Below are 23,466 nucleotides of genomic sequence, written 5' to 3'. Positions count from 1 at the left end.
TGAGGCAGAAGTTCAAGGATGAGAAGGTCCTGAAGATGGATCTGGAGACTGAGGGCTTCCCCGCTGAGGATGACTTTATCATTCACTGAATGAGTTCACCCTTTGCAGGCACCGCCTCTATCCCAGGCAGAAGAAACAGACAGATCCACTAGTTCAGATGTGTCTGGCCTCTGATCTGTGACATCCAGACCAATGGTGGCAATAGCAATGTTGGAAGTAACTTTCTTTGTTTAAGGTTCTATGTTCTCTTTCTCCTACTGAAAGAACCCTTAGGAACTTCCCCTGGAGAAGTATCAAGGGAAATACATGAATCCCCTGGGAAAGTGTTAGTGAGCAAGGAAATCATCAACCGGCAGATGGGTCTCCCTGGCTCATCTGTTCCAAGATCAGCTGTATTTAAAACAGGGATAGGTCCTTTGCTAAATATTCCCATTGGGTGAAATGGAGGCAAATTTAGCTAAACTGAAAATATGTGACTTAATGAGACTACAGGTGTCTAGTAGGGAAATAAACAGGAGGATCCTGAGGCTTTCCTATAGAAACTGAAATAAACAATAACAAGGAAGTGGTCCTGTGTCTTCCCTCTCCTGTCCCCAGAGTTGGTATTTAAGGGCCTCCCCAGTGGGAGGTGGCATCAGACCTCCCTCACCTCCTGAACATCCGTCCTCACCTCTCCTGAGTCCTCTCTACTGACACCATGGGGTGCTGTGGCTGTGGAAGCTGTGGTGGCTGCGGTGGTGGCTGCGGTGGTGGCTGTGGTGGTGGTTGTGGTGGTGGCTGTGGCAGCTGCACCACCTGCAGATGCTACCGGGTCGGCTGCTGCTCCAACTGCTGCCCCTGCTGCTGTGGCTGCTGTGGGGGCTGCTGCAGTGTCCCCGTGGTCTGCTGCTGCCGCCGCTCCTGTGGCTGTGGCTCTTGTGGCTCATGCGGCTGTGGGAAGGGCTGTTGCCAGCAGAAGTGCTGCTGCCAGAGGCAATGCTGCTCCTAGGTGGCCGGCCGGCTTCACCCCTGCCCAGGAGCTGTGGGAGGCCACACTCTCTCCTGCTGGTAAGACATTGCTTCAATCCATTCCACTGACTCCTTTTCCTGACCTCGTTGTCACCAGCTTTTCCCCTCCTGCTTCTGTGCCTCATGCTTTGTCCTTCTGAGATCTTCCTTTGCCCAAACTACACAACATGAAACAACTATGCAACCCAAGAGCTGATGATAAGATAGCTTGGACAAACTCAACGTCTTCCAGAAACCCTAATAGTTTACTCATTTGTAATGTTCTTTTATACATACTCAGGCCTGGATTTGGCCATTTTGGAGGTTTTTTTTGCCTGAGTGGTCTTTTCTGTTGCTTTGTCTATATTTGCTGTTTTAAATTTCCTAATAAAATGACTTGATGCATAATCAAATCTCTTCATTAGTCACGTTTGTATCAGTTCCTTTGTTGGCTACGCTGGCCACTGCACTGCAAATTCAGTTCTGGGTCTTACACTTTGCACTTTCCTGAGGCCAGCCCTGGGATTGGACCTGCATCCATAGTGTCTATTAGAGGGGTGCACAGTCCCCTTTGCTGCTGCCCTGAAATGAAACTTTGGGGGGGCCTCAGTGCTCAGACTCGCCCAAGGATTTTCCAGGGTGGGCTGGAGGTGGTGGGGATCAGTGATGGTCGTGGGTCTTTGTTTCTTGAAACTGACCTAAGAAATGAAAAATGGGCCCTGAAGGAAGGAAGACTGCACATAGCCTGGAACATGGTGGCCAAGCTTGAGCGCTATGGAGGGTTCTGGAAGGCTCTTGCTCTTGCTAGTGTCCTTGGCCTTGCCTCCACAGGGGTACCTCTTCTCTCTGCTTCTGTGGATTATTCGCAGCACCCTCACCAGGCAGGCCCTTGTGGAGGGGAGACCTACTGTTCTTCAGCTGCTGACTGGGCGAGTTGATTCAGCTCAGTAGGCAGGAATGGGAGCTCCATTTTGATGTCAGGTCCAAACCCTAGTTTCCAGCCCAAGTCCACAGCACTGCAGCAGAGGGATCCTCACTTTCATTTGCACCCAGTACCCATGTCCATTCATAGAAGAAGCGGTGGGTGGTGAGTTCCCCTGAACCCCCTCTACACACAGGGTTACTCTGTTCCTCACTACAACCCTTCCAGGTGGGTTGTATTAGACACATTTCACAGAGGAAGAGACTGAGGCTGGGACCGTTAAGAAACTCACCCAAAGAAACAAAACTAATAAATCCTGATTTAATCCCAGGGTTCTCTGACACCAAATCTGACAATCCTTTTTCTATACCATATTGATTCTTGAAGTTTAGACCTGTATCCTTGTTCATTTCTTCTTTTGCCTGTCTCACCTTCCGAAGGTCATGCATCCACGTGCTCTTATCTGGCTGTTCTCACAATGCCAGGCAGTCCTTGAATTCCGCTTGCTGGGTGAGAGCTGCATTCCAGCTAGTTCCTTTTCAGTCCTCCTCAGGGATATTTCTTGGTTGCACAAGGGCATACTCTCTGCTTACTCAGGTGTTGTCTACTTTATCAGCTCATTACTGACAAGATGTGAATGTCTACCGACGCTTAACACTGGAAGGAAGACGAGTCTCTTAACAGTCTCCAGAAGTGGTTTTGAAGTCACTGTATTCACCTGGGTTCCAGGATAAATGAAGTAGGAAGTATACTTATACTATCTATTCCTAGGAAATATGGGTCCCACGTTGGCGGAATTTTAGCTATTTTTTAAGTCTTATCACTTATGCCTCTTGCACCCACCTAAGGCCATTTAGAGGTGGCATGATTTCAGCTTAAGTCCCATCTTTCCCACTAAAACTCCCCACTCCTACCCCAGGGAAGTTATCTCTGTCTGAGCTCCCATAATGCTTCTTTGTTTCTTTGATATCAGATAATATTTGCTGTATTTTACTATTGTTACTTATGAACAGGAGATGATAGAGACTCTCGTCTTCATAAAATTGTATATATATAATTTTTTATAATTATTTATACGTGTATAACTTTTCTGTTCTCTTTCACTGATGTATTTGTCTATTCAGGCTCCAGAATGAATCTCAACTCAATCTGCCATGCACTGTGTCAATACTGGGGATGGAAGACGATAAGGAATGGCTCCTGGCCCTGTGGTGCCCATGGTCTGATGGGGGAGACTCACAAGTAAAGGATAAATATTGTGCCATGTGATAAGTGCTATGGCTGGGAACAGCCCAGAGTGTAAAGAAATACAGGAAGGGTACCTAGCCCAGGTTTTGAATCAGGTGAGAGAGCCATAGAAAGCTCATGGAGGAAGTGACACTTAGACCAAGTCATGAAGGATAAACACAATTGCTGGGATGAGGGTGTGTCAGGAGACATGGAGGGGGAGGTCTATTTCAGGCATAGGCAGCTATGTGTGCAAAGACCAGATGTAAAAGGCAGTATGCCCACTGGATGAATGGCCTGAGCTCAGTGTGGCTGCAGAGTTGAGTGTGAGCGAAATGTGAGGAGAGATGAGGCTGGAGAGGTGAGCAAAGTCCAGGTCAGGAAAGACCTCACTCAAGTGTTTGGACATTGTACTCCACACTGAAGGCTTCTTTGAAGGATTTTAGTTGGGGAGTGACATACTTTGTAGAAAATATCAGCCTGGCAGCCCAGGGAGAATGGACCAGAGGGCGATGAGTCCAGAGGCAGAATTACAGATGAGAAGCTGCTATAGTGATCTAGGCACTGATGGTGGGAGCCTAAACTGCAGTGCAATGGAGAGACTTGAGAAATGCTTAAATGTAGAGTGGGAACTACGCTAGTAGACCCAAGGAGAATTCAAGAGTGATGGTTCCAGCTTTGACAAGTGGGTGGTGATAAATGGTGGGTGATCTAACATGGACAGGTTGGGGAGCGGGGTGAATGGATCATCTGGTCACCCACTGAGATGGTGATGATGATGGTAGCAGCTGACACTGCCCGAAAGCATCATCCTGTTTAGTCCTCACAACAATCTAACAGGCACATATCATCCCCACTGCTTACTTTAGGAAATCAAGATTGTGAGGGGATGTCTCTCAGCCATTGCATGGCAGGGCCAGGATGCAAATCCACTATCCTTGACACCAAAGCTCGCTTTCTTAACTCCCAGACTGTGCAGTCTGTAGAGAAGGAATGGGGATGGAAGTGAGCCTTGCTCATCTTTGTGGACTTTCAGAACCTGGCACCGTATTCATGGTGGAGGGCTCCTTCTTGGAGTGAATATAATTGAAAATTTGCTCCATGGGACCTGGGACCTTAAGTTCTTTGGATTCCCGCTAACCATATGTATCTTCCATCCTGCCACTGTCTTCAATAGGTGGGAGGTGGAGCCATGCTCATATTTGCAGAATCACGGTGCCATTTAAATACTCAGTCAGTATGAAACTGTGTCAAACTCCTGTAAAGTAAGAGTCAGGGCCAGGACTAGGGGAGGCTGACTCAGGCAAGTACAGAGTCCAGTCTTGTCCTTATGTCAAATTTTGATATTTTATTCATCATGGATGTTTAGCATTATTTTTGATTTTTAAAAATATTATTCTTCTTGATTACTTGAGTTTTTGACGCCACCTTAAATTTTGCATCCCAGGCGAGTGCTTCATTCACCTCACCCGAGTCCTGGCCCGGGGAAGAAGCATTATATGGATCTAAATATTCTCTACTTACCCCACCACTGTTGTTTCTATGCAGATTTAAATAGATTTTCTATGTGACATGATATTCATTTGTTGGAAAGAATGACTACTTCCCATTGGTGATTCTCAGACCATGACTAGGCATCAGTGATCCTAAGGACTGGTAAATGAATAGGAAAGTCATCCTAATGCTGGTTATGGGAACAAAACAGATTCCACTTCAGAGGGAAGTCAGCTGCACATTCTGAGATGTGTGAGGCTTGTTTGAGGTGAGAGAGAGAAGAAGGGGTCAAAGGTGTATTGCATTGCAGCTCATCACAGTAAATCAGGCCGAAAGCAGTTTGCTTGTGCTCAAAAATTCCTTTTTGACTAGACATTCTGCATGATCCAGACCAGTGTTTGGCAAATTTTTCTGTAAATGACCACATAGTAGATATTTTCTACTTTGCCAGCCATGTGATCTCTGTTGTGACTACCCAGCTCAGCCATTGTAACTTGAAATAACCATAGACGACGTATAAATGTATGAGTGGCTTTGTTCCAATAAGACCTGTTTACAAAAACAGATGGCAAGCCAAAAGGGGGCCTTAGTTTGTTGATTCCTGATCTAGACATTGAACTTTGAAGATATGAGGTGCGGTGTCACATAGTGGTTGAGAGGGGTGGCTCCAAGACCAGGCTGCTGGGCTTGTTTCTTGCCTCTCCAATTTCTTTGTGACCTCAGACAGTAAATATTCCAGTATCTGGCCTTTCCTTCATCTGTAAAATGGGAGAATTAACAGCATATTCTTTGGAAGGTTATTACAAGAATTAAGTCAAGTGATATGTGTAAAATACTTAGAATTGTATCTAGAATGTTATAAGGGCTCAAAAATATTGGTTCTGAGAACCAGAAAAGTGTTAAGCATCATGGAGGAAGAACTTGAAATAGGAATTTGACTTTCTCTGCAACTGGGAAAAGCACATCTTTGTGCTGGTAGAGCCTGACTTGGCAGGACCCTGCAGGGAATCTGAGCTCCTTCAGGGCATGGGCTCTCTCCTCATTCCTCAGCTCTCAACTCCCTCCAAAGCCTGGGCCCTGAGACTGCTCTCTCCTGGGACCCATGGCCCTCTCACACATCTCTAACAAAACCCTTTGACATTGGAGTAAGAGCATCTGATCAGTTTCCCCTTAGACTATGAGACAATGGAAGCACAGGGCAGGAACCCTGTCTCAGTCACCTGTGTAGATGACCCCTCCGGCCCCCACCCAAGCCCAATGCCCAGCACAGTGATTGACAAAGAAGAGCACAACATGATTTTGTTGTTCTGTCAGCTGGGAATGACAAGGAGCACATCAGCTTGTGTTTCTGTTGTCAACTGTAGTTGCTTTGAAGGAGTATCTTTATCGTAGTCATTAGTGTAACATATTGTGATGAACAAGAATTTTAGTAAGAATGTTTGCGTTTGAGAGTTTTACTTTTTTTTATTGCAGTAACATTGGTTTATAATGTTATATAAATTTCAGGTGTACATCGTTATACATTTCAATTTCTGCATGGATTACATCATGTTCACCACCCAAGGACTAATTACCTTCCATTACCGCACACATGGGCCTAATCACCACTTTTGCCCTCCTCCCGCCCCCCTTCTCTTCTGGTCACCACCAATCCAGTCTCCGTTTCCAAGTGTTTGTCATTGTTTTTATCTTTTGCTTATGAGTGAGATCACATGGTATTTGACTTTCTCCTTCTGACTTATTTCACTTAGCATAATATCCTCAAGGTGCATCCATGTTGTCGCAAATGGCCGGATTTCACCATTTCTTATGGCTGAGTAGTGAGAATCTTGCATTTTTAATGGGGATGAAACTCTTTACCTATAGCCATCTAACTGGTCTCTCTCCAGCTTTTCTTTTTTTAAGTTATCCTGTGAGCTGCTGCCAGCTACATCTTCCAGAAATACATTTTTACCATGCCATATAATTCACTTGCAAAGGAAGCATCAAATTTTCCATGCCCTAAAGTTCATAACTATTCTCAACTTTCATTTTTAGCTTGAATACCTACTAACTCCCTTGAATAAACTTTCTACTTTATGTAAATTTGCTTTCCTTCAGTCTCCCAAACAAATCTTGCATTTTCCCATACTTTGGGTAGCCTACGTCGAAATACTGATACTGGCTAGCATTTGTTAGGCACATATTCAGTCCCAGGCTCTATTCTAAGTGTTTTATATGTGGTTTCACATTTAGATTTCACAATGACCTTTCATATAGGTATTATTGTTTTTATCAGAAAATTGAGGTATAGAAAGGTCAGGGTCACACACCCGGAGGTGGAAGGAGAAAGCAGCTCATGCAGGATGATCCCAGACTACACCCTCCACCATCCCCTCCTTCCTGCTCTCTACCTATGCACGTCCAGTTTCCTCTTCAAGACCAGCTCAAGCTCTGCCTTCTTCCTAAAGCCTTCCTTTCTTCACCACGTCATTGGAACTTAGAGTTCCAATGTTTGGAACCCTTGTAAGTCTTAATATTCACTTGGAATTTAATCAGCCAGTACTTTGGGTCAACTCTTTTCTTATTGGACTATTATTTTAATCTTTTTTCTTTCTTAATTTATCCAATATTTTTTTTTGGTCATCTCTTTGATTAGTTTGGAGTTACTTAGAAGTACATTTGTTTGTGTCGCCCATGTTGCCTTACACATAAAATGGGTTCAACAAATATTTGTTGATTTAGTTTACTTTTGCTCAAATGTTTGTCTTTTGCAATAGAACTATAGGCAGGAAGTTAATTGATAGATGCGCTAAATAGTATCCTCTATTTAGGTCAGCAACACTTGGTTATTTTTAGCTGGCATGCTCATGCATTTGAGCCATGCTTTATGTAGGAATTTATGCTACTGACTAATGGCTCACACATTTGAGTGGCCTATGGTTTCCAATGACCTACATTGTACAAGTTGGCTGAATGGGGGTTGGGACTGTTGTCTACCCCCACAGAGTGGAGCCTAGCTGATGGCCCGATATGTAGGTGAATCTGAATGCAGACACAGTTTGAGTGATTTTTGATCATTGCCCTATGTTATTTTTTATGATTTTAGTTAAAAAGTTCAAGAAAAGCAAAGAATCCACTAGATGGTATTTATGTAGGAGCCTAGTTTAACCTTCAGGGAATTATAGAGATCCCTATCCTTTTTGACAATGGAAAGCATTGTTGCTAGGATTTAACATGGCGGTCTAGGATCTAGAGGTGATCTCAGTGTGCTGTGAGTGCTTATTTCTTTAGCCTCTATCTGCCTTTTCTCAGCTTAACCAGTCCTTTCCGTCACCTTTCTGGCTCTGTGAAGTGTCCCTGATAGACATCTTCTTGCCGCATCCATCAACGTCTGTTCTTTCCTCTACGACAGTGTGCAGAAACTCTCTACCTTTCCTTAAGAAGGAAAGAGAAACAGATTACTTTTCTTTAATGTAAGTATTCTCTCACCTTTTCACTCACAAAATATAGGGGAAAATGCACAGTTATGATATTCAAGATAAAAACAAATAATTCAATTTCCCTTATAGATAGCAAGAGCAAATCAAGTTCCATATCAGTTCAATCAAGAGCAAAGCCTCTAAATGAAGGCTTGTTACTGCCTTATTCATTTTCTGAATACCTTGTTTGAAAGACGGCTTGGAGAGTGAGGGAAGCTAACGAAGCATCACTCTTACTTTTTCAACTTTACTTCCCACAAATACACTGAGCACGTGTACTGCATGAAGAAATTTGCATTTTAACCTAATTGTATGGAGGATTGGTACAAAAACAGTGAGAAGTAACAAATATGTGAGGAAAAGGTATAAAGTTAACTAGCTTTTTAAGCTAGAAAAGTAATTGGAAAACTATTTGGGTAACCACAGATTTTTATCAATTCTACTTCCATGACGTCATTTACACTTAGGCAGTGACTGTCCCAAATGGAACTTAAACTTGGCTGATTCTGACTTGTCTGCTGAGGTTTAGAGAAATGGTGAACTGGGCCTGTCAGGGGTCCCTTGAGATGGACACTGAGGGACATCCTAAGAAAAGCAAATACAGTCACTATAAGGGAAAGGAATCAGGCAGTGAAGTTGGGGTTATGACAATGCCGCAGTTACTAGAGATCTTTTGAGTGGCTCATGTCATGGACCTATAATAATTGTACCCCATTATGGTCTTGTGCCTGAGGCATGCAGAGAAAATGCAATGAGGAAAATCCCTTGTAAGACATGGAGAGTCCAGGGCAGCATTTTGGGACCACGTAACAGAATGTGGTACAAGGTTGGGGAAGGACATTCTCTTCATTGCAGCAGAGTGACATCAAGGCAGGGTGACGTTGGTGCAGATGCGGCTAGGAGTATTGGCACTGGCAGCAAATACAACACAATGTGATGGCTGGTGGCAGTGGTGGGTTCCATCACAGTACAGCTGTGGCTTAGGACCTTCAACCAGTACCTACAGGAATGTACCATCATGTGCCTTCATGGTTTTTTCTGCTGATACGGCCTCAGAGATGCATCACTGCTGGCCCTGGGAGACTGCTCAGGGTAGATTATGAAGCAAATGAAAGGGCCATTCTACAGGGCAGTTGAGTGTGCTGTGTTCCTGAGCACACTGACACCTCTTGGGGACCCCCCCAGAATAATATTTGTTGGAGCAGGAGGACTTTGAAGAGGGTAAGAGGACCCACGTAGCACATATTGGTGGATTTAATTTAATTAATCAACCAATGATCAACACATTTAACAAGTATTTACTGACCACTTACTAACTGACTAAATAGCAGATCTTGCGACTCTTAATGTGACCCTGTTTTCTCTCCTGCAATGATGTTCCCCTGAGAATGTTCTGTGTCCAGCTTATCACTCTTTCCATCCCTCACTTCCCCAGCCTTTGGCCCATTGAGACCCATATTCTCTCTGGCTAAGACTGTTTGTTGCAAAAGCCTTTTAACTGGTCCCCAATATCAGTCTCACCTTCCCAAGTGCTGGTTGTGTTGTCAGTCACCTTCTTAAACGTGAATCCCAGTTCCCACTGACTTCCAAACTTCCAATGCTTCTTCAATATGGCACCCAAGGATTTATACCTTTTTTTCCCCCCAAAGCCCCAGTACATAGTTGTATATTCTTATTGTAAGTCCTTCTAGTTCTTCTATGTGAGCCACTACCACAGCATGGCTACCAACAGATGAGTGGTGTGGTTCCATGCCCAGGAACTGAACCCGGGCCACAGAAGCAGAGCCCCCCAAACTTTAACAACTAGGCCATCAGGGCTGGCTCGGATTTATACCTTTTGACTCTATTTTCCCAGGCTCGGATCTCACTTTCTTAGCTTCCATGCCTCCCTCCAGTCCCATCCTGTAGGTCTCACCCGTAGGCCTATAGAAGGGGCTGCCTGGCCACCCTCACATTTTCCTATCTCCAGTCTCTGCTGAAGCTCTTACATGGAAAGCCCTACCCTGCGATACATAGTCCCTGTCCTAGTTTTCCCAATTCTCCTGTCACACACACTCAGAGTCAACTCGTTTCCCCCCATACCTCTAAGAAAGTCAATTGGTAGGGTTGTTCTTGTTCTTATCCCATTCTACTGGAATTTCTTTACATGAATTTCTTACCACACCGAGAGCCTGTGGATTCATCTTGTTATGTTCTCACAGTGCCCTGCAGAGTCACTTCCTTATAAGAGAAGGATAATTCAATACATGTTTATTAAACTGAATATATTGCCCCTCCCCCCTGTTTATATGATGGAAAAGTATTAAGGTGCATTAAAGCAGAAGTTCATGGGCCCTTTTAATAAAAACAGACAAATCTGAAGATTAGCGGGTTGGGATGAAATGTATACTAGCTGAGGGCATGGAGGACATCCTTGTTCATTGTGCGTTTTCCAGGACAGTTATTTAAATAATTTTACTGTTCTGTCTTTACTCTAGTATAGGAAAGAAAAACTATCAAACATTCACAGGACATAACTATATTCCAAAATTTCAGCAATAAAGTGTCAACCAGAAATGAATTGGCTATTTTATGAAGGGGTTATCCTAGAAATGTAATTATTGATGCCAGGTAAGTGTAGGTGGGGTTTAGAGGCTGTACAACTGAACCACGGTGTGCCAAACCATTTTATTATCTTTCTAGTTTGATAAGTAGGGCACAGCTGCATTCTCAAAGAAGTCATCTTTAAGACTTCCTTAACCGTAACTAAAAATTAACCTAAAGAGAGCCCAGTATTAAAGACTCAGATCATAACACTATTCCAGGGGAATTACAACTTCCTTCATCTCAGAGGGCTGAGAGAACCCCTGGCTTTCCTCTGCAGTGTGCTGCTTGGACTGGCTTGGGTGACCCATCAGAGCTCTTCTCTATTCTGACAACAGCCAACAGGACAGACCTGCAGACTCCACTGATTACTGTCACTGTTTACCTTTAACAGAAAAGAGTGGTTGTTGTAGGGATGGCCAATGGGAAGGAACCATTTCAAGTACAAGTTCCATGGGGGACTGCGCCATGATCACCCAGGCATCATGCAACTGTCAGAAACGCGCCTTTAGGTTTGTCTTTCTTTTTTAATAGGTTGATGATAGCAGAAGCCTCCTTGAGTTTGGCAAGTGGCTCGGGAATATTGTGCACAGGATGTACTTCTATCATCTGGCATGATGCTAAGGATGCTCTGTAATAAACTCTGATAACCCAGGATCCCGTCTCCTCTGATTCAGGCTCCTAACCTCTGTGACAGGATGAAGAAATACCCAAGGCACTCAGCCTGCGGAGGATGAAATGATGTGACCTGAGATCACCCTTTCCCTTTTGAGTTTCAAAATGTTCTCTTCTGTCTAAAGAGATGTTTCACAACTTAGTAAATGGTTGTAAATGGTGCAAGAATGAAAAATCTTTGTCTTGGGCTGAAATAACTGAGAAATGTGAAAGTAACTGAGGGGAATCAGACTTTCACAATTACCGAAAAAAAAAAAAGGGAGTTAATAGTTGTTTCCTGTTCTATTTTAAAGATGGCTTTAAAAAGACACATAAAAGCTAAATTTAGCAAGTTATTCAAGTCAGAAGAACTCATGAAGGAAGTGCACAAGAGGCCATGTGAGATTCTGCTGTGGGTACTTGCCTCAACAACAGGGAAGTGGCCTTGTGTCTTGGGTCAATACTCTCCCAGAGGGAGTATTGGGCCCCCTGGCAGAGGCAAGCAGCAGACCTCTCTCATCTCCTGAGTCTCCCTCTTCACCTCTCCTGAGTCCTCTCTACTGACACCGTGGGGTGCTGTGGCTGTGGAAGTTGTGGTGGCTGCAGCAGTGGCTACAGTGACTGTGGCAGTGGCTACGGCAGCTGTACCACCTGCAGATGCTACTGGGTTGGCTGCTGCTCCAGCTGCTGACCCTGCTGCTGTGGCTGCTGCAGTGTCCCCGTGGTCTGCTGCTGCCGCCCCTCCTGTGGCTGCAGGTCCTGTGGCTGTGGCTCGTATGGCTGTGGGCAGGACTGCTGCCAACAGAAGGGCTGCTGCAAGAAGCAGTGTTGCCCTTAGGCAGCCAGCAGAGCCTCTGTCCCTGGGCAGGAGATGCTGAGGACTGTCCTCCACTCCGTCCGCCTGGTCTACCTGTGTTCTGGTATGCTGGGACTTATCCTTTTGGACTATGAATTTGCTCTTGCATTTGGGTTCCTGGCCTTTCTGCTTTGGCTGTTTTCAGTTTCCAATCAAACAGCAAACAGCCAAAACAAAGAGATGAGGACAGCCTAGCTCCTAAAAAACAGTTGACGTCACTGAGTTCCATCAAGGAGGATCATAATTCCCAATATTCTTTAAACTTACCTGATTATTTCCTTCCCATTCATGTGCTTCTATCTTGGCTCCTTTTCTATCTTGCATCCCTATTTGTCAACAGCTGTTTCCTAAATTTCCTAATAAAATAAATATATCACTCAAAGTTTCTTTTTGCCTTTACTTTGGTTTGAGCATATCCCACTTCCTAAAGATCTTAATCTCTTTTCAAAGGCCCTTGGTGATGGGCAGAGATAGCAGAGCAAGACAGGGACCATGAGAATAGCTTTCCCACCACCGCTGTCCACACATTCTCTTACAATGCAAACAGAACACTGGAAAGTGTGGCTTTATCTACAATTTGGATTTTATATTGAAGTGACAGCTTCATTTGCAGATAGAGAAATGTCCCTAATTCATTAAAAAGTCCTATTTTATTCACAAAGGACCAATTCAAACAAATATTCAGGAACATACTTACTACCAAAAATATGGATGGCTGAATTGCTTTAGATTTCCATCTGCTCAAGCCATTTACTCTTTGCTTGGAGGGCAAAGTTCCAACCATGCAGTGCAGGCCTTTTTATTTTTTTCTCTATAAATTCAGCCAGCAGCGCACATTTAGAACTTTGGTGTTCTTAGTTTAGCTCTTCTATATCCCTAACTACAAAAATAATGCCATCAGGTTGTGCTAAATGAGTTGGCATCGGCGGATGTGGGATTTATCTTGGTTGTCCTGCTCCAGCCTTGGGCCTCAAGTGAATTGCTATTTGCCTTTCTGTCTAAATTAATTTAACATCAATTGGGGTATTTTTACGGCTTGGGTTTTCTTCCAAGTTCATTTCAGATCTTACTTAATAACTTAAACCAAGATTTATGTTTCTGTTTCTTTCTTTCCATTTTTTAGACTCATAAGCCTAGAGGGGCCTTGAGCAGTCAGCTAATCCCTGTCCTTTGACCAGACTGTGGTAGTCCCTTCCTGATAGGAAAACTGCTACATGTGCAGGATCTATTTCTTTTATATCTAGAGAGAAAACTAGACCTTATGTAATCCTCAATAAACATCATTCACTTTGAAGATACAAACTGAAATACAAATGATATTTTATGATTCAGACCATGAGTAGTATTTAGAAGGATTTAAATATTTTAGGAGAGTCTGCTTTCTGTTGACAAATATTCATTGAGAAACTCCTAGATATCAGTGAAGGTCTCAAGTGCTGAGGCCAGTTCAAAGACGGAGCACATCCTGCCTTGAAGTGTCTTTGGGTGTGATGGGTTGTGCACAAGGAATTGTATCCAAGGCCAAGTGTGACACTAGCTGTGGGCATTTCCATCAGAGGTGGGAAGATAGTTCTTGAAAACATCCAGAATGTCTTCATAGCACTGAATCTTGTGGCTTCTTATTCTCTGTGGACTTAGTGTATCTTTTCTCTGTCACATTTGGTCTATTTTGGAGTGGCAGAGGCTGTCATCCCTGCAATGTCAGGCCAGCCATCACTGTCTTTGCAATAAGTTTCTTCATCTCTTTGCCACAAGGTGTGAGTTTCTCAGGTGGATAAAGTACTGCAGAGAAAAAGATGGGCCACAATTTAAAGAAAGTATTTCTATAGTTCAATTGAGCTCAACAAATATTTTCACTTCTCAATCTGAAATTATTCTCACTTGGTTTTCAAATCCTTATAGGCCCTGCCTATAAATTTCCCACAGTAAAGGATGCAGATCACGTTTATGCCAATTATTCAGGTAACCAAAACAAGGACCCAAATTCGCAATCGGACTACAGAGAGGAACCTACAACCATTCACCAACTGAAGTGAGATGCAGGATGTGGGCATGCAGAGTGCTCTTCCTATAGCTGCCAGCCCTCTCACAAAGCCCCATGTGTAGATCCTGTCTGATTTCCTTGTGCATTTCATGGTAGCTTTATGTGGTGGGAATTAGTGTGGACCCTGCTCAGGAGGAGGAAGAGAGAGCTGAGCGTGTCAAGGAAAGCCAGGAACTATAGTGCATCCACGTGCCACATCGTGGATACAACAGCAGCACAATTCTTTCATTTAAACGTCAAGGATGATCAGTCACACAGATTCATTTAAGCCACAGCATCTCTTTAGGCCAACAGCTCAGCTTCCACACAAACACGTTTGTGTCGTTGACATTCATCACACATGCCCAAAAGAGTATTAGTTTGCCAGGAGGGCCATAAAAAAGTACCATAGACTGGGTGGCTTAAACAACAGGAATTTGTTTTCTCATAATTCTGGAGCCTGGGAGTCCAATATCAAGGTGTCAGCAGATTTAGTTTCTTCTGTAGATTCTCTCCTTGGCTCGCAGATGGCCACCTTCTTGCCGTGTCCTCACCTGGTCCTCCGTATATGTCTGTGTCATAATTTCCTCTTCTTATAAGGAAACCAGTCATATTTGTTTAGGACCCACCTTAATGACCTTCTTTTAACTTAGTCACCTCTTTAAAGATCCTATCTCTAAATACAGTCACCTTCTGATGTACTGGGAGTTAGGATTTCAACATACAGATTTTGAGCGGGACGCAATTCAGCCCCTAACAAGAAAGTAACGAAACACAGAGATCTCAATTGCTTTGTCCTTCATTCATGTGATTTTGCTAGTGACCTATGTTCAATATAACATGACTTTGCTTTTTTTTTTTCAGTAGCCATTATGGATTTACACTTATCTTCTTTTCCATATCAAATTATCACACATTTAACTGAAGGAATTGTCTTGGAGTACCCCGATAGGACCCGGCACGATTCCTGGCAAATAAATGTTCAGAAGTGTCACTGGTTCACCCTGCCAGCTGGGTCCTTTTCTGCAAATCAATGTCAACACTGAGTAATGACACCTCAGCAAATTAAGACAGCCCCACATCTTCTATTCACACTCACTGAAAACAAACTCATGTTTCTAGTGATTGGGCCAGGGGAGCAAGCGCCTAAGAAGGGTTACATCTTCATTGCTGAGAGAGGCTGCATGTCCTAGAACTGTGCCGATCAGCCTTGCTTTGTGGGAAAACTGCCTCAAGGAGTTGTCAGTGAGGAAGAGTTGGGTGAGAGATGGACTGGGGCATCTCTCCTGACCCTTCCCTCCAAGCTGAACACATGACCAGAGGTGGTTCTAAGTCTAGGAGTCTGGGAGGGGAAAGATGAGTCAGAAAGTGGGCACCCCAGAGATAAATGCTAGAAGCTGAGGGTAACTACAGAGTGCTGGGTAGCCTCAGGCCACTAGTGGCTCAGGGCTCTTAGAGGTGGAAAAAGAAACAGAAACGGAGCCACGTGGGTACCCAAACCTACTGTGTCAACCTAGAACTCGGGGAGGCTCGTCTCATACCCACCTCCTCAAACGCTAGCTTCTGAATTCCAACGGGAAGGGAAGACCCCCTTTGGAAGTCTTATTTGACATGATTACTCAACTCATGTTTCCTTTGGTTATTTCATTCCATTTGGTCAGTTCAACCTGTTTAAGCATCTATCTTATGTCAGGTTCTGCTTCGAGTGACAAGGAAACACCCAAAGAGGGCCTTATGGGGTTGGTGCAAGAATATCCTTCTCCTGGGAGACACACCCAAGGTGCTCAGCTTCCCACCACCCAACACAACTGGAAGCCCCCTGATTCCTTCCCCTCTTACCTTGCTGCTAAACCAACCGGGATGGACCAAGAATCTGGAGTCTACACAGAAGATGGCCAGGGAGCACTATGGGAAATTAACAGAAGGGGTGTTTAGGAACACATTTTATTGTGTATGGAGAATCTTTCAGAGAACGCTGAAGGGGGGGGATGAAAGTTGCCCATTATGATTATTTTGAATCTAATGCTCATCTTCTCATGTTATAACTGAAAGCTGATTTTGTAGTTTGTAGTGGCTGATAGACAGACTTCCATGGTCCTTGCTATGACTAGAGCCAAACTTGGTCGTCTGGCTCTGGGAGAGCTGAGTTAGAGGACACAGGTGCTTAGTGAGGAGTGATGGCTGAATGGAAAGCAACGTGGACTACAAAGCTAAAGGACAAAGATATGTGATGAACCCAAGGCCTCCGTTTACATTGCGTTTCGAAGTAATTCTCAGCAATAAGGCCATGACAACTAAGATCAACACGGAGTAGAAAGGACTCTGGGAGTAGACAAACAGTGACCATGATAAACAATGAGCCTCAAAAGTGACCATGCTGCTAAGTGATGATCCCATGACCACGCAGGATCTGCCCAATTATTCACACACCCAGACTTCTGTTGCTAAGACTCCATTAAGGGAGAGATTTGGGAAAAGTTTAGTTTACAATATTGAAGTGCTAAGATTGAGGAGGGGCCCCTAAATCCTTCACTTCTTGATAAACCCACAATGGATTAATCATTCGTTAGTCCACTTACATCTATCGCAAACAAATTATCCAGTTTTTGATTCATTGCTGCCTTTGCACACATAATGTCTACCTCTTCTGTGGGGATCAAAATGCATTTTCCCCGTGGACAGACAGTTTAGAGACTGGAAAGAGAAAAAGACATGACTCTTTGAGGCCGATTTAGTATCATTTATTAAGAAAACTGTTGCTCTGCGTTATGCAGAGATGACATTGCAGTGGTAAGAACAGGACATAAATAAACACAAAGTGAGAGGCATTTCAAGGAGGTGGAACATTCCTTGTCTTGACTCTATTTTGTAGAGGACGTGACTCGGACGGTAACTGACAGAGAAGACTGCACGTTTATGACTTTGGTTGGTGTTTATGAAATGCAGGCAGGATCACAGAAACTACAGAAATGTGAGATTTCCGTGGGCTGCTGATGAGGCTAAAGTCATGCTTGTGACTTGACTTACAAGTCAGAGAGGAGCAGCCAGGCGGGGAGGGGGAGTCTTACCTGGAGCAGGGTTACCTGCAGCACCTGCCCAGAGGCCAGCTGGCCCGCCTAGTGGCAGCATTGCTTCTTGCAGCAGCACTTCTGCTGGCAGCAGCACTTCTGCTGGCAGCAGCCCTTCCCACAGCCGCACGAGCCACACGAGCCACATGAGCCACACGAGCCACAGCCACAGGAGCGGCGGCAGCAGCAGACCACAGGGACACTGCAGCAGCCCCCACAGCAGCCACAGCAGCAGGGGCAGCAGCCGGAGCAGCAGCCGACCCGGTAGCATCTGCAAGTGGTGCAGCTGCCGCAGCCACCACCACAACCACCACCGCAGCCGCCACCGCAGCCACCACCGCAGCCACCACAGCCACCACAGCCACCACAGCCACCACCACAGCCACCACAGCCACAGCACCCCATGGTGTCAGTAGAGAGGACTCAGGAGAGGTGAGGAGGGAAGTTCAGGAGATGAGTGAGGTCTGATGCTGCCTTCTGCTGGGAGGCCCTTATATACCATCTTGGGAACAGGGAGAAGGAGTGACCCAAGACGCATGACCAGCAGTCACTTCCTCATTGTTGCTGTTGCAGTTTCCAAATGTACGGCTATTCCTTGTTTACATTCCTATGGGACATATTTGACCCAATACTTTTGCTAATTTTAGCTTTTCTTTTTAAAGTCACTTTAGAAGCAAGCCTAGAGATAACATTTTGGAGGGGAACTTCATTTTCACAGAAACACCATTTGAATCTTTGAGATTTTGATTGAAGAAGGCACTCAATTGTTGCCAGCTCCTTTTCCACTTCTCCTTGATGGTTTTCTCTCCATTTATTCAGTTGAAATCATCCTGCTTTAACAGAAACCTCCCAGATGCGGAAAAGTAAATATGAATATCCACATAGAACAAGTCATTTTCTTTCAAAAATGTTCACATCCACTATTTTTGTGTGCCTTCCACCTCACTAAATTGGCCATTTTAGTTCTTGTGAGGTTACATGTCACAGCTATATTTCCAAAGATGTTTGAATTATTTTGAAACTAAATGACCCTCTTTTCTTCTTTTTTAATCCCCAGTATTGTCTGTTAAAAGTCTTGATCCAATGCTCCCTTCTCTCACTCTACTCTGTCTCTCCCTTAGTGCTCACATCCTTCCCACAGTTCCGATTTCCACATGTATTTTACCTCCAGCTTAGAATCTCCTCCAGGCTTCAGATCCATAGAGAGCCAACTCATAACTCCACCTTCTGCCCCCAGGTGTCTCGGGGCCTCTCCAGTGCCGCTGGCCCAAGACCCACATCACAATCTTCCTTCCTTAATCCCCAGTCACCAGCAATAAGAGCAAATTTTTCCTCCACCGTTCCTTATTCATGAAGTTGGCAATCCTTTAAAAAAAGGTTAACTTTGAATCCTTCTTTTCTTTCAGCCCCAAATTTAGTCTTTCACCAAATTCTGTTGATTCTGCCTCCTTAAAAGCTCTCAAACCTACTTTCTTATCTCTAGCTCCACTGTACACCTCATCCCAGTTCAAGGACCCCCCTGAAATGCTCTCGTTGGTCCACTTACAACAGAAGTGGTTTGGGATCGTTGATAACAAGCCAGTCAGCTCTAGGGACATTACAGTATTTCCTCTCACTCAAATTTCTGAAGAACAATCCTACCAAATCGGGAAAATGGGCTCTGAGCAGCAAGCCTGGTACAAAATAAAGCTTGGGGGATCTGGTGGCCACCAAACCTCCCCATCAAGGTCCTCTGAGCTCTCATTGATGGCCAGAGATGCTCCTACATCAGCACATGTGATGGAGAGCCCTCCTGGACCCTCATTTTCCTTGCCCTATGTTTTTAAAGCCTTGGTGGTCACCAGCCCTCAGATCCCACCAGGATCCACAGCTACATGCTTCTTCTTGTAGCCACAAACTCTTTTTCTCCCCAAGTCAGGCCTCTCCCCACTTCCCTGGCTTCTGCACCTGCACTCTGTGAGGGCCGCCCCTCCCCCCCCAACTCTCAAAAGCACCTAGGTCAGGCTGGTCAACACAGTGGTGTTTCAGATATCAATTGATGTCATTCACTCAAGGACAAACATTAGTTCCTCATCCAAAGCAAAACATACCAAGAATTTTATCATCAAAATGCAGACTCTTGAGAGAAGTTATTTCTGTTTTTAAAATAATCATTATGGCCTGGGTGTGAGAAGACAAATCACAATGGTATGCTTCAAATGTAGATGTAGGAAGTTCACGTCTCCAGCCTCAGCGTTTCCGCTGGTCGTCGACAAATACGATCATGGCATTGGACCTGGGTAGACGCCTTTGAGTCTGTTGCCATTTTCACGTCTCTAGCTCAGTGTTCCTGTCTATTGCAAGCTCTTTGAGGTCAGGGACTGTACCTTGAACTTCACTGTACCCACCCCCTCAGCACTCACGGATCACCTGGCCCAGTAGCTGACTGATGATGTGTGTGTTTGCAAGTCCTGCCAACAGCTCATACACAGCATATGCTCCCTGGGCATCGTGGGAGGATAGAGAAATATCCCCATTCCTGTTGACAGCCTAGTTCCCAGAATGCTTCCCTAGAACGTTTAGGCCTTTTTTACTCACAGTGGAACATAGTTTTATGAAAAAATAAACAAAATTGAAAATGTGGTGCAGACACCTAAAAGGGAAGTAAATAAGAAACAATGGCATTCTTCCATGTAAACAGAGCCAAATAGCAACAGGGAAGTGGTCACGTGTCTTCCCCCATCCCCAGAGCTGGTATATAAGGGCCTCCCAGCAGAAGGTGGCATCAGACCTCACTCATCTCCTGAACATCCCTCCTCACCTCTCCTGAGTCCTCTCTACTGACACCATGGGGTGCTGTGGCTGTGGAAGTTGTGGTGGCTGTGGCGGTGGCTGCGGTGGCTGTGGTGGCTGCGGTGGTGGCTGCGGTGGTGGTTGTGGTGGTGGCTGCGGCAGCTGCACCACCTGCAGATGCTACCGGGTCGGCTGCTGCTCCGGCTGCTGCCCCTGCTGCTGTGGCTGCTGTGGGGGCTGCTGCAGTGTCCCCGTGGTCTGCTGCTGCCGCCGCTCCTGTGGCTGTGGCTCGTGTGGCTCGTGTGGCTCGTGTGGCTCATGTGGCTGTGGGAAGGGCTGTTGCCAGCAGAAGTGCTGCTGCCAGCAGAAGTGCTGCTGCAAGAAGCAATGCTGCCACTAGGTGGGTCAGCTGGCCTCTGGGCAGGTGCTGCAGGTAACCCTGCTCCAGGTAAGACTCCCCCTCCCCGCCTGGCTGCTCCTCTCTGACTTGTAAGTCAAGTCACAAGCATGACTTTAGCCTCATCAGCAGCCCATGGAAATCTCACATTTCTGTAGTTTCTGTGATCCTGCCTGCATTTCATAAACACCAACCAAAGTCATAAACGTGCAGTCTTCTCTGTCAGTTACCGTCCGAGTCACGTCCTCTACAAAATAGAGTCAAGACAAGGAATGTTCCACCTCCTTGAAATGCCTCTCACTTTGTGTTTATTTATGTCCTGTTCTTACCACTGCAATGTCATCTCTGCATAACGCAGAGCAACAGTTTTCTTAATAAATGATACTAAATCGGCCTCAAAGAGTCATGTCTTTTTCTCTTTCCAGTCTCTAAACTGTCTGTCCACGGGGAAAATGCATTTTGATCCCAACAGAAGAGGTAGACATTATTTGTGCAAAGGCAGCAATGAATCAAAAACTGGATAATTTGTTTGCGATAGACGTAGGTGAATTGATGAATGATTAATCCACTGCGGGTTTATCAAGAAGTGAAGAACTTAGGAGCACATCCTTAATCTTATCACTCAATTTCTTAAACTAAACTCTCTCCAAATATCTCCCTTAATGGAGTCTTAGCAACAGAAGTCTGGGTGAGTGGCTATTTGTACAGACTCTGCATGACCATAGGATCACTTAGAGATCCCATGTGAGATGCAGGACTAGAGCCAGCCTCACTTTTGAGGTGAGGTGCCAGGGCAGGGCCCCTTTGGTCTTGAAAAAAGATCAACTGCTCTTTGATGCTTGGAATTATCGCTTATAAACTGCTGTCCACTAGAGAGGATATGGACACAGCCCTGAGACCACAAATTGACTTAAATCATCTACAGGTTTGAGAATAATCTATGATAGCCCATGACCATTGTAGGATGTGGCCAAGAGATGGGGCAGGAAAAGATACCTGCAAAACTTCCAGACAACGTGAAGCAAAAAGTGGGGTTGCATGAGAAAAGAGAGTGAGAGGTAGTGAAAACAACAGCAAAATACTCTACACTTAAAGTGAGTCAGCAAAGTTTCAAAAAATGGATGTAGTAAGAAGCTTCTAAGATGGCCCCCAATGATCACTGCCTTCTGTGTAATCAACCTCACTTGAGTATTGGCTGAATCCAGTGTCCAATGAAGAGAATACCACAAAAGTGATAGGCTGTCACTTCCTTGTTTAGGTTACAAAAATCTGTGGCTTCCATCTTCAAGCCGACTTGTGATTTCTTGGCTTGTACACTTTGATGAAGCAGGCTGCCATGTTGGAAAGGCCCACATGGCAAGGAACTAAGGGTGGTCTCCAGTCAACAGCCAGCAAGGAATTAAAGCCCTTGGCTCAATAGCTCCTGAGGAACTGAATCCTGCCAACAATCACTGGAACTGGGAAATGGATCCTGCCCCTGTCAAGCCTTGAGAAGACCACAGCCCAGGCAACACCTTGAGTGTAGCTGTAGGGGACTCTATGGCAAAGGACCCAGCTAAGCCGTGCCCAGATTTCTGACTCAGAAACTATGAGATAATAAATGTGTGTTGTTTTAAGTGACTAAGTGTTGGGGTAATTTGTTATGTAGTAATGAATAATGAATACACATTTGAAGACATCTAATGTTAAGAAAGGACAACAAAAGAAAACTTGGAAGATGAATTCATTTCAGGTGAAATTGACTTTATAGAACTGACAATGTCTTTTAAGTAAGAGTTTTTGCATCCTCAAAGCAATAAATAAAAGAAAGACTTCAATAAAAAAGAACAAGGATTTATAGGGTAAAAACAGGTAAAAGTGAAACAAGAATAGGTTTATATCAAAACAACCAATTTGAAATCTTGGAAATAAAAAAACATGGAGTTGAAATAAAAACTCAAACAACAACATAAATGAGAACACCATCAAAGAGAGAATTTGTGAATTGCAAAATAGATATGAGGTGTTCACTCAGCGTGCAGCAGAGAGAGACAGAGACCAGAGTAGAAACTGAAGTCATTTGTCTCAACATGACATCTTATCTGAGAAAAACACTTTGAAGATTTTCCCAAAGGGCTGCCTCCTGGGCCCAAGCATTTCTTTCCCTAAGCCCAAACTTGTTCACCTTGGACTTCAATTCCAGGTACTCCTGGGTGGATTTCAGGCAGCTTTTATTCTATTAGAAACATTGGACTCCAAATTATCACAAAGCAATGACATCAGAGTTTTGCATTATGACTGTCAGTGAATATTGAGTTGCTTAAAATTAACTAAAACACTTCCACTGATACAGATCAAGTAAGAATTTAATACACTTCTCATCTATTTCTTTTCTAAGAACTCCATTAGTGTTAGCACTATCAATGATAGCACTTCCCAGTTTAAATTCTGACCTCCAGAGAAAGGCAACCATAGAATTCTTCGAGAATGCTGGGTCTCCCCTCACAAATGTATTTCTCACAGTCATGCTAAAAGGTGTGACCTCTGGACCCTCCCAAGGTGGTTGAGCAAATCTTACATCATAAATTCGCTCTAACATTACAATTTCCCTAAGCCTTTCGATACCTTCCTGCAGCATATACCAAGGTAGTTCTGGCATTTCAACTTATTTAGTGTAGGCCACCTGTGGCTCCATGTGTCAGCCAAGCAACCAGACTATTAGAGCCCTTTCTACCCTCTGATGCTAAAACGTTGAGTCCAGAATCTCTATTTAGTCATCCATCTCAACATATTCTGCTCGATCCAACCTTATGTTCCTTCTACCTTGATCCCACACCCTTAAGATCCATTCCCAGACATAGTCTTCAGATTACTGTCTAAACAATTGGAAGAATCATGCACCTCTCTCGGAGTCTAGTGCATCTTCTCATGGCTCACACTTTGTACCTCACCTTTCCGGGCCTGGTGAGACTCTAGGCTAGAAGCAATGAGGAACAGTTACAGGTCCAGAAGCAAAGAGGGGTGCAGGAATGCCTTGCAAGGC

At 44.5% G+C, this 23,466-nt stretch overlaps 2 protein-coding genes across 2 annotated transcripts; both read left to right on the top strand.

Annotated features, from left to right (window-relative positions):
• Positions 1 to 441: 441 nt before the first annotated feature.
• On the top strand, positions 442 to 12,206 carry LOC139041017 (testis-specific gene A8 protein-like). The gene is made up of 3 exons (XM_070489148.1): positions 442 to 499; positions 721 to 1,047; positions 11,920 to 12,206. Exons 1-3 carry the CDS (start codon positions 442 to 444, stop codon positions 12,204 to 12,206), a joined length of 672 nt encoding a protein of 223 aa, XP_070345249.1.
• Positions 12,207 to 20,055: 7,849 nt separating this feature from the next.
• LOC123278464 (small cysteine and glycine repeat-containing protein 7-like) lies at positions 20,056 to 20,833 on the top strand. Its single transcript, XM_044751446.2, has one exon. The coding sequence runs from the start codon at positions 20,103 to 20,105 to the stop codon at positions 20,445 to 20,447; it is 345 nt and encodes a 114-aa protein (XP_044607381.2). The 5' UTR covers positions 20,056 to 20,102; the 3' UTR covers positions 20,448 to 20,833.
• Positions 20,834 to 23,466: the final 2,633 nt, after the last annotated feature.

This window comes from Equus asinus, chromosome 19, assembly GCF_041296235.1.
Source record: "Equus asinus isolate D_3611 breed Donkey chromosome 19, EquAss-T2T_v2, whole genome shotgun sequence".
In the NCBI taxonomy this organism is placed as follows: domain Eukaryota; kingdom Metazoa; phylum Chordata; class Mammalia; order Perissodactyla; family Equidae; genus Equus; species Equus asinus.
The sequence above is the reverse complement of the archived record's forward strand: the minus strand, read 5'-3'. Positions and strand labels throughout refer to the sequence as shown.